We start from the raw sequence: 10,817 nt of genomic DNA on the forward strand, positions 1-10,817 counted from the left end.
CCCCCGTTCGCCCGCCTCCGTCGAGTGGCTACCAACTTTACGGTGCAAGCAAATCTACGCTGCCTCTCCGGGCCAGCTTGGGTGCGTTATATATGGATCGATCGGCTTGTGGAAACAGAACGCTGCGTCACACCACACCTCCCACTCCCAGTCTCCGAGCTAGGCGCATGGGCTACTTTCCACTACACCATCGCAGCAAAGCAAAGAAAAACACAGCATTTTCTTTTTCAAAAGGTTAAAACCATGTCCGTATTAAGTATACTAGAAACCATTTAAAAATGCCTTTACAGAAATTATAAGATATTTCATCTGTTTCAAAATGTAAGACGTTTTCTGACACTACAAAGGGTGTTTTAAGCCTTCTTCCTTCTACATGCATCATTGACGTGTTGTGAGCAAACCCAGTAACTTGTAGAAAGGCCATGGCTAGAAAGTATGTAGATCAAAAGACACTGGCGACCGCAATGCAAAGCAAATCGCTGCCCTTGAGAAGAAAATTCCACACACACCAACAAGGCCGAGATCGACCAGTCATGTCCAAGACACAAAGCCATGTCGTCCGCTCCATATGACAAGCACCACCAAACCAGACTTCCACTCGAACTGACAGGAGCCTCCGCCCTACGTACCACAGCACAGATTCTGACCATCAAGCAAACTACATACAATTAACAGGCAGAACATAGGGCAGGTGAAGCGGATGTCGTTCATCGTACAAGTCACACCATCATCGACTACAATGTTCACAGCGTCACTCGACCTGAGTCAAGATGCCTTACAACTAACTGGAACCTAAACATATATGATGAGATGCGCTCTACCCCGGCACACAGGCTATAGGCATCTGTACATTTGTTTATACACATACAAGGATACAACATTTATTAATTTGAATTATGCAGGTCAACTCGAGAAATTCCGATTTCAGGGAGACACCTAACTTATGCTGCGAGATTCAGTGCAGCTGTGGGGGGACAGACATGCAGGCCCGACATCCGCTCCGCTTTCTCCTCAAAGCAGCGAGTCATGGTACCAGTTGTTATACAGACGCCCAAACTGGAGGAGGCTACCATATGTTCTATCCCACACGCCGACGAAGAGGGCGTCTGTGTCGGGGCTGAAGGACATCCCAGATATCTCGCCGAAGAAGTCTAGCTCTTGCCTTCTGTTGTAGTCGCTCTTCACGTCAAAGATATGGACAAAGTCCGCTGGTTCCGCCATCGACAGGAACTGCCCATCCGACGTAAACCGGATTGATCTGATGGCTCCAAGGTTACCCTTCAATACATGGACTGCTTTTGATAGGTTCCTCGCGTCCCAGATTCGGCATGTCTTGTCTTGGTTCCCAGTAGCAAACGTTCGGCCATCAGGGCTCCAGGCTGATGCGAATGAGAAGTCATGATGACCTTTCATGGAATGAAGAGTCTGTGTCCAGAGTACAAAACAGGTGCACCCGCTTAATCACACATGGTATCAGCGTTTTAATTTGAAATATTAATCACGGTTTGGTGAACATCTGGTGTTTTATGCCTGGGATCGTATACCTTTCCTGAATTGGCATCAATAAGTAAACCATTAGGATCATCCCCAACAATTACAACAAGCTTCCCGTCAGGACTCAGAGATGTATGCTGCACCAACAAAACAAGAGTGTAGGGTCAGCGTAAAGCAAGAGCATTTCATTAATTCTGATATATAACGAGCGTATACGTGGTGTTTTGCTCCATTTGCTATCAATACAATGTCGAAAAGGGAGCAAGCCAAAAAAAGGAAGAAAAAAAATAGAGGTTTCTGTGGTTGGCATGTGCAAGATTAAACCTGAAGGATATCTATTAGTGCAAATGTAAGAGCATCTCTAGCAGCTGCTCTATCGCACAAGCTAGATGCAAAAAAATAGCAAAAGTAGGAAAGACCTTCCTCCAGCAACCACGACGCACATGCAAGATTAATCCTGAAGTATGCCTATTAGCGCAAATGTAAGAGCATCTCCAGTAGCTGCTGTATCACGCAAGCTAGACGCCAGAAACAGCAAAGTAGGAAAGACCTTCCTCCAGCAGCCACACGTAAACGTGCAGGATTAATCCTGAAGGATGCCTATTGGCGCAAATGTAAGAGCATCTCCAGCAGCTTCTATATCACGCAAGCTAGATGCAAAAAATAGCAAAAGTAGGAAAGACCTTCCACCACCAGCCACACGCCCATGTGCAAGATTAATCCTGAAGGATGCCTATTAGCACAAATGTAAGAGCATCTCCAGCAGCTGCTCTATCACACAAGCTACATGCAAAAAATAGCAATAGGAAAGACCTTCCTCCAGCAGCCACGCGCGCCCACTGGCTCACTATCTTTGGATCCATCCATCCTGGCCTGGACAAACGCCATCTGGCGTGTGCCGAGTGGCCCTCTGTCCGTGTTTGGAGCTCAACCACCACATCCGGATGCTTCACTTCCGCCACAACGGTCGACAGCTCCATCCCCACCTCAAAGGTAGGATCCACCTCCTCCCCTCTCCTTCCTAGCACAGGTGGGGAGATGGTGGCTGCATGACGGCCCTGCAGGTTAGTGGTGGCGGCAGGCAGGCAGGAGGGGAAGCAAGCGATCGGGATGATCTGGATTAGGGCCTAAGAGTGAGGTGGACAGGAGTTGGTTGATGAGGAAGTGCTTGGATGTGGACGAGGAGCGGCCGACGGGAGGATACAGATGAGGTGCTTTTTGCTCTTGCTTGCGGTGGTTGACGAGGGGTGGTGGCCAGGATGCAAGAGTGGAGGTGGCAGTGGCGATGCATCTCGGGTGGGGTACATCCTACACAGAGCGGAGCATGCTGTTGCGGCCCACTGTGTTAATGGCCCTGGCAGCTGCTGCCGAATTTTGTAGGCGGAGATGCATGCGCTTTGGTCACACAAGCCACAGAGGACAGATCAATGGGGATTGTGGGTGTCATGAGAGATGTGTGCTTGAGTTCTCTGTACGCATGGGCTGATGGGCTCAGCAACGAATCGTGCTTGTTTGATTCCAAATTTCCAATACATTATTTGCAGCTGTGGTTGATTCATGAATGCTGCTAGATAAAGAGTGACTGGTGTTGCTATAATGGTTGATTCATGAATGCTGCTCGATATTCCTCTCCATTTTAGTATTCAGTGGCATAAATTTGCTTTCATAACTTCCGCCGTTGATATAATGTTTGTTCATGTCCGAGAACAGAATTTGCTGCGGCTTCCTAAACCTAGACAGGAAAAAAGAATGACTGGCGGATCGGTAAGACGTATGAAAATCTATACACTAATTGCAAAGCTGCACCGAAAGATAGTTCAAAACATAGCCGTTATATATCTATCTCACCATTATAAATACAATCATTAGAAATGTTGCCATGACAAATACTCCCTCCGTTCCTAAATAGTTATCTTTTTAGAGATTTCAAATGGACTATCACATACGGATGTATATAGACATATTTTAGAGTGTAGATTCACTCATTTTGCTCAGTATGTAGTCACTTGTTGACATCTCTAGAAAGACAAATATTTAGGAACGGCGGGAGTATACTGTTAGTTACGAGATATTACTGACATACATGAGAGAGAGTAATAATATGGAGGGTGAAATTTGGCTGGTCTGTTGTAGAAGATAGAGGGGGAAATCTTTTTAGATGACCAGCCAAATGGAGATATAGAGGGGGAGGGGGGCGGGGGGATTTAGATGGCCAGCCAAATGGAGATAGAAGGTCAAATTTGGCTAGTCTGCTCGACATGTTCTAACCATACTTCCCAGTTCTCATTATCAACTAGATCCAGAAGACAGAAGTACAAAACATCATAATCTTGTCAGCTGTGGCAACAGTTCTTTTTTTTCCCCTTGAACCAAGGCACCATCAGTTCATACACTCCTGTTTTGCTTTTTACACACAAAATTCCTATTCTAATTTTACTAGGTTCGATAACAGCAAGATGCCAAAACTAAGCATATTGAGTGAAACAACAGCACAAGATCATAACCACATGCAGCAAGAGGTAAAAAACATTTAGTGTTCCAGGTTCGCAACACAAGAAAAGTAGTAGAAATAAACAAAGGAACTTACATTCACTGGCCAATCAAACTGAAAGTGCTTGCATAACTGGAATCTCTCCATGTCATAATCCCTTACACCGGAGTCATTATTCGATGCCATGAAATGAACAGCACCACTGGAAGGAAAACAAGAACTATCATGAACACACACTCAACAAGGTCACAACCTAATAATGGGGACATCACATTACCTAGCAGTATTGAATATCTCAACTGCATTAGTAATAGCATTATCATCATATGTTGTTCGACAGCAAAAGCTTATTCCTTCTCGATCAAGGTGCTGCATTCCACATCAACAGAAGTGGTAAAAATCAATATTACATTTCAGCACACACACAAAATCATAGCAAATGAAAAAAACAGTAATTAGTCGTCATCAATTAGTGATTTTCAGCAAAATTTTCAGAATGAAAAAAAGAACTATTCTTTTGCAAAGAGTTTATTGAACACCAAACATGATCTTTTTATAGATTTTACTCTTGAAGAAACAGGCTCAAGTACTTCGAATCCAACAATATCAGACTCTTTTGAGGTACAGTCCCAACCACCCAGGTAATCAGTGATTATATTGGTCCACCACAAGCATCCCACCATAAAATCCTCAATCCCTTTAGCTATTAGTCTAGTGGTTAGAATCAATGGTGCACTAAGAGCAAGGAGCTAGGTGAGTATGCAGTAAACGAATGTTATTGACATCACAAATAATGGAAGTTTGTCACCACGCCAGAGATAGCAGATTTATATAGATTCAAAAAGATTCAAGTTACTTTGGGCAACCTACCTTGCAGATTAGCTCCCCTTGAAATCCACCAGCTACCAGCAAATTGTCCTTGACTGCCAAGGTACTAACTTGAGTCTGAGAAAAACCCTCTAATAGACTTCCAGGGTGCTTCTGAAATAAGAGATCCACAAACATTAAAAGAAGAATGAGACAAGCTCTACAGGATGTGAAAAATTGAGACAGATTATGAAGTACAATCATGCACCATACCTCCCTTGGTGCCACATGACCTTGGACATTCATAAGTTCAGTGTCCACACCACTCAACGCTGACCAGTGAAGCACTGAGTAATGTGACATTAGGTAGACGTCATGCTTGGATGTAGCCCATACTAAATTTCTCAGCTGCAGGCACAAATCATGTCAATTGTTTCACGCTCTTGAAAGTCACAGAATCAAAATTGTGCAAGGAATGGGAAAAACATCAGTTAAGAATCTGAGACCAAATGCAAATGGTTAGATCAAACACAGCAACAGTTTAGGTTACACAGATTATAGGCAGAGAAACATAATCAGGACTTGCAGACACCTTTCAACAAGTTGAATCCCTATGGTAAAAGGTTCTCCAAACAGCCATGTAACTTGAATTAACCCCAAAGATACAAGGACCAGCCTAGGTCCTTATGTTAAGGACCACCTTCCTCTCTTTTTAATATACGGATACATTTCATCATGCAAACAACTTCTAAATTTTCAAGCAAGCATTTCATGCTCTAAAATGTTTAATTCAACTTAAGTTATTACTACAAGCTTTAGAAACTAATATATACCAATACAGCTAAAAGCATTGATGCAATTTTCTTCAAACTAGAAGTTAGAATTTGCAATCAAGCATGAAGTAGTGGACCAAAATAACAGTCAAATATGGAGTTAAGCTTAGCAATTTTGCAACTGCTTTATTCTTTGACTCCAATATACTCAAGGAGATGGTTCATCTAAGATTGTGAAGACAAAATATCAAACTGGATGTTGGCTAATAGAGTAGCTTAGCACATATGAATATGATTGCATTAGTGATCAGTACATCATAATCTTATCATGGAGCATCAAGAAAGGTGTGCCAATGAAAAGATACACAAACAATTGCATTTGATGATTATTTGGCAACACAATAATGTGTGATGGTGTGCGTGCTGGGGACGGGTGGCGAGGCAGAATGAACCCACCTGAAAATGTAGGATGGTTGATTTTACTGATCTAGTATTTTGTCTGAATTCATAATACATTCCACCTTTCACAGTCGGTTTGCATTCCTGTGTCAAGACAACATGTCAGCTGTTAACAGACAGAAAACTTTGCGTAAGCTGCTGAACTTTCTACAAGGCACACACCTTGGCTGCTGCTTCTCCAGAATTAGGAATGTTCTCATAGTTTTTGTACTGCTCTAATCTGGTCTGTCTGTAGTTTTCCCTTGTGATAGCTAGCCTCTCCCATGGTATTCCTTGGATGTCTTTCCCTTTTCTTGCATCCGCTGCCGAAGTATCTGGGATCTTATCATTCTAAACAGAGAAGGAAGAACAAACATTTAGAGAACTGCAGCATGGTTTATGTAGTTAAAACAACGGTAAATTAGAAACAACAGAAACAAATCGCATATATGTAAACTCTTATTGGTAAAGTTCAAGGTTGGCAAGTAAAGTTAGAAAATTGGTAAGAGAAATAACTGGTTTATTTATCCTATGTCGATAGTTCAAACAAACTAGTGGTTTAGAAATGGAAGCCAGAATAAACGGAACAGTGGAAGCATATTACACATGCATGGCAAGTTGATATCATGAGAAGAGAGGCATAATCTTGTAACAGATAGCTGTGTACATAAAAAGAGTAGGTGAATGAACGCTACAAGACATGTGACAGTGTGCAACCGTCTAAAACAACAAGCTCCATCACTCCAGACAACCCTCTAAATAATACACGCTCCCAAGCATGAGACCGTTGTCGTTTTGTTCATCCCTCCCTAAATAAGAGAATGACCAATCAATGCCACAAGCAAATCATTTATATGTTCATATAACCTATCCAGGTCTGCTCCATGTTAATATGTAGTATAGGACAAACAGCATCAGGATAATGTAACGCTCCCAAGCGTAAGACCGCTGTCATTCTGTTCATCCCCCTCTAAATAAGAGAATGGCCAATCAATGCTACAATCAAGTCATTTATATGTTCACATAACTGATCCAGGTAAGCTCCATGTTAATATGTAGCATACGACAAGCAGCATGCGTACTACGTAACACTCCCCAAGCACGAGATCGTTGTCGTTTGTCCATTCCTCTCCAGATAAGAGAATGAAAAACCACTGCCCGAGTCAGGTGCTCCATGTTACTATCTAGTATACGACAAATAGCATGAGGACTACGTAAGCGAATCTAGCATCAGTGAAAAAATGCTCAAGCTTCTGATAAAACAACAAGACCTGCATTTATACGTAACACCTAATTCCAATTGCAGCGATCACAACAATACAAAATAACAACTGATGGACATACCGAATGGGCATACTCGTCATCCTCCGAATCGGAGTCTCTTAAACCTCGCTCGTGGTGGGCGTCAACCATGTCCTCAGCGGGGTCGTCCATGTCATAATCATCCTCCATGTCTTCGACGTGATCGTCGTGATAATTGGACATTGATCCTCTCCTAGGAGAGAAGCCTCCCTGACCTGTAAACAGAATGCCAACAACAACATCAGCAACCACGCACGGTCTCGCTGAAACGAATTGCACATGGAGCAAACAGCCAAGCACGTCTAGAACCTCCTACACAAGTCAGAATGGTAAGAGCAGTTGCCAAACACAACAGGAATTGCTGCAAATCTAGGAAGCCTTCCGCAATTTCCATTCCATTAGCACCACAGCATATTTCCAGCGACACATATATTTGCCCGTTCTGGTTTCTGGGCACTTTGGGAATAATTATAAGCAGACATGACGAGAAAATCCGCAGTAAATGGAACGAAGTCAACACGCGGTAGAATTCGCAGGCATATATCAACGGAGAAAGCGAATCGAGTAGAAAGTCAACAGTTGCATGATTAGCAGCGGACTAAACTTCCCGGAGGACGAAGAAAAAAAAAATCCCTCCCTGGAAATCATTGAAAGAACGCGCTTTTCCCCTCAAATCGGGCACGCGCACGCAACCAATTCACCCGAGCCACGCGCCCCAAACCCTAGAACCCGCCGTCCCAGCCCGCCCGCCGCCCAGATCTGCCCTTAATTCGACAGATCACCATTACCCAACACGAAAAAATCACGGGAAAATCCGCCAAAACAGCGCGGAAACGGGGGGCGGGACGGGACGCACCTGGAGGGTCGAGCGAGGGGGGCGCGAATCGGCCGCCGGGGTAGAGCGGAGGGGGGGAAAGCCTGCGCCTCAGAAGACGCCGCCCAAGCAGAACGGAGATGGATCCCCCCGGAAAATATAAGGGACGGACGGGGCGAGCGTACTACCCTTTTTCTCTCCCTGCGGACAGCAGGAAGAAATGATTAATCTTTTTCCGACTATTTTCCGCTCCCCGTTCTGGGATTTATCCTCTCCCGCAACCGCTTTTTGTTTCTATTTTCGTCTATTCTTTTTTATCCTTTTGTAATAAAACAAAAAATGAATTTTTAGGTTTATCGCTGGGTGTGTGTGTTCATCTGCTGGGACAGGGACGGGATAGGGCCATGACGAGGGCGGATGATATAGCCATGGGCGACTGGGAGGCTGGAAATGACGGGCCTGCCCCCGCGATGGTTCAGGACGTTAGAGGCTGGGTACTGCATTTTGGTCACGTCGGTGCCAACTTGGAGGGACTGACGCACCGATGAATGATTGGAGTTGCAGCAGGGACTAAGGCTATATGTGTCTTTTCAGCCCAAATGTTGGGGAGCAATAGTGGACTTAGAACAAGTACAATAATCAGCTTATATCGCTTCAATGGCATTTTTACTTATGTGAAAGAGAAAGACATGAAAAAATGATGGAAGTGGACTCTCATATAAGAGTCTAGCTACATGCGTACTCCTAGGCAAATGCAATAAATATAAAGAAAAAGATAAAGAAAAGGTAAAAAAAATAGTATTCTTATAGCCAACATTATAGCTAACCTTATATGGGTGACTATAAGTGATGACTATATATGACATGGCAACATCATATAGTCAGCAGGGTTGTATGATCTTTCCATGTCACGTATACTCAATCTAATAGCCAACAAGTGTAGTAACTATTACTCCCTCTGTCCCATAATATAAGAACGTTTTTAGGTGTAAAAACACTCTTATATTATGGGACAATTATGGGACAGAGGGAGTAATTGATAAGTACATGTGCGTGTGTATGTGTGTGTGTGCGCGTGCGCGCACGCGTGTGTGTGTTCAGGAGGCACATAAAAATCAATGCTCGGGATGTGTGTCCTTGTCGATTTTTATGTGAAAAATACGTGTCAATATGCATAAGAAATAAATGGCAGGTAGTCGTGTCAATATGCTTAGTCTCGTTTGCCTAGATGGGGATCAACCCGACGATGTCCGTGCTAGTCACTGGCGAGGAGGCTGGTGGCAAGTACTGACGAGGAGTTGTGATGAGACGAGGAGGAAAGGAATTCGTTTCCATGGACGCGATTGTCGGGGTGCCCGATTCGTAGTCTCCCTCGTCGACTTTGCCACCAGAAGCACATAGATCTAGGTACCTGCTACTTGTGAGCTGTGTTGGGATTTCCCTGAAGAGGAGAGGATAATGCAGTACATTAGAGATAAGTATTTTCCTCAGTTATGAAACCAAGACTATCAATTCAGTAGGAGAACCAAGCAACACTATGTAAACAACATCTGCACACAAACAACAAATACTCGCAACCCAACACGTAGAGGGGTTGTCAATTCCTCAACAGTCAAGAGAAAGATTAAATTGTATAGGTTTTGATAAATAGATCTAACTAAAACACAAAATAAAATAAATAAAAGAAAATTGCAGAAGGTATTTTTGGTTTTAATATGATAGAAAATAGACCCCACGGTCATAGTTTTCACTAGAGGCTTCTCTCGAGAAAATAGCATACGACGGGTAAACAAATTACTGTTGGGCAACTGATAGAAAAGCAAAAAATTATGAAAATATTCAAGGCAATGATCATATACATATATAGGCATCACGTCCAAGATTAATAGACCGAAACGATTCTGAATCTACTACTATTACTCCACAGGTTGACCGCTATCCAACATGCATCTAGTGTATTAGTTCATGGAGAAACGGAGTAATGCTTTAAGCAAGATGACATGATGTAGACAAGATAAACTCGCGTATGAAATAAATATCATCTTGTTACCCTTAATAACAACCATACATGTGTGTCATGTATTTTTCTGTCACTGAGATTGAGCACCGCAAGATCGAACCCATCACAAAGCACCTCTTATCATGGCAAGGTAAATCAATCTAGTTGATCAAACCAAACCAATAAATCGGAGAAGAAATACGAGGCTATAACAATCATGTATAAAAGAGTTCAGAGAAAACTCAAATAAAATTCATGGATACATCTGATCATAAACTCACAATTCATCGGATCCCAACAAACACACTGCAAAAGGTCACTACATCAAATAGATCTTTAAGAACATCAAGGATAACATTGTATTGAAGCTCAAAAAAAGAGAAGAAATCATCTAGCTACTAACTACGGACTCATAGGTTTGTGGCAAACTACTCACGCATCATTAAGGGGTAGCAAGGATGATGGAGAAACCCTCCCTGATCGTTGCCCTCTCCGGCAGAGTGCCGAAAAAGGCCTCTAGATTGGATCTATGGTTCTAGAACTTGCGGCGGCGGAAAAAGTATTTTGTCGACTCCCCTTAGGATTTTGGGATTTTAAAGTGTTTATAGAGGCGGAGGTAGGTCAAACGGAGCCACGTGGGCCCCACTAGCCCCTGGCGCGCCCTGGTGCCTAGTGGCCCACTGGCCCATCTTCTCATGG

The 10,817-nt window shown here is 43.3% G+C and overlaps 1 protein-coding gene across 1 annotated transcript; it reads right to left on the reverse strand.

Annotated features, from left to right (window-relative positions):
- Positions 1-683: 683 nt before the first annotated feature.
- Positions 684-8,500, reverse strand: LOC123138060 (uncharacterized WD repeat-containing protein C2A9.03). Its single transcript, XM_044557948.1, has 10 exons — positions 8,162-8,500; positions 7,348-7,520; positions 6,187-6,354; positions 6,022-6,108; positions 5,066-5,200; positions 4,856-4,966; positions 4,263-4,354; positions 4,082-4,187; positions 1,545-1,631; positions 684-1,425 (listed from the first exon to the last, which is right to left on the reverse strand). The coding sequence occupies exons 2-10, from the start codon at positions 7,486-7,488 to the stop codon at positions 1,012-1,014; spliced, it is 1,341 nt and encodes a 446-aa protein (XP_044413883.1). The 5' UTR covers positions 7,489-7,520; positions 8,162-8,500; the 3' UTR covers positions 684-1,011.
- Positions 8,501-10,817: the final 2,317 nt, after the last annotated feature.

The sequence above is a fragment of the Triticum aestivum genome, chromosome 6B (assembly GCF_018294505.1).
Source record: "Triticum aestivum cultivar Chinese Spring chromosome 6B, IWGSC CS RefSeq v2.1, whole genome shotgun sequence".
In the NCBI taxonomy this organism is placed as follows: domain Eukaryota; kingdom Viridiplantae; phylum Streptophyta; class Magnoliopsida; order Poales; family Poaceae; genus Triticum; species Triticum aestivum.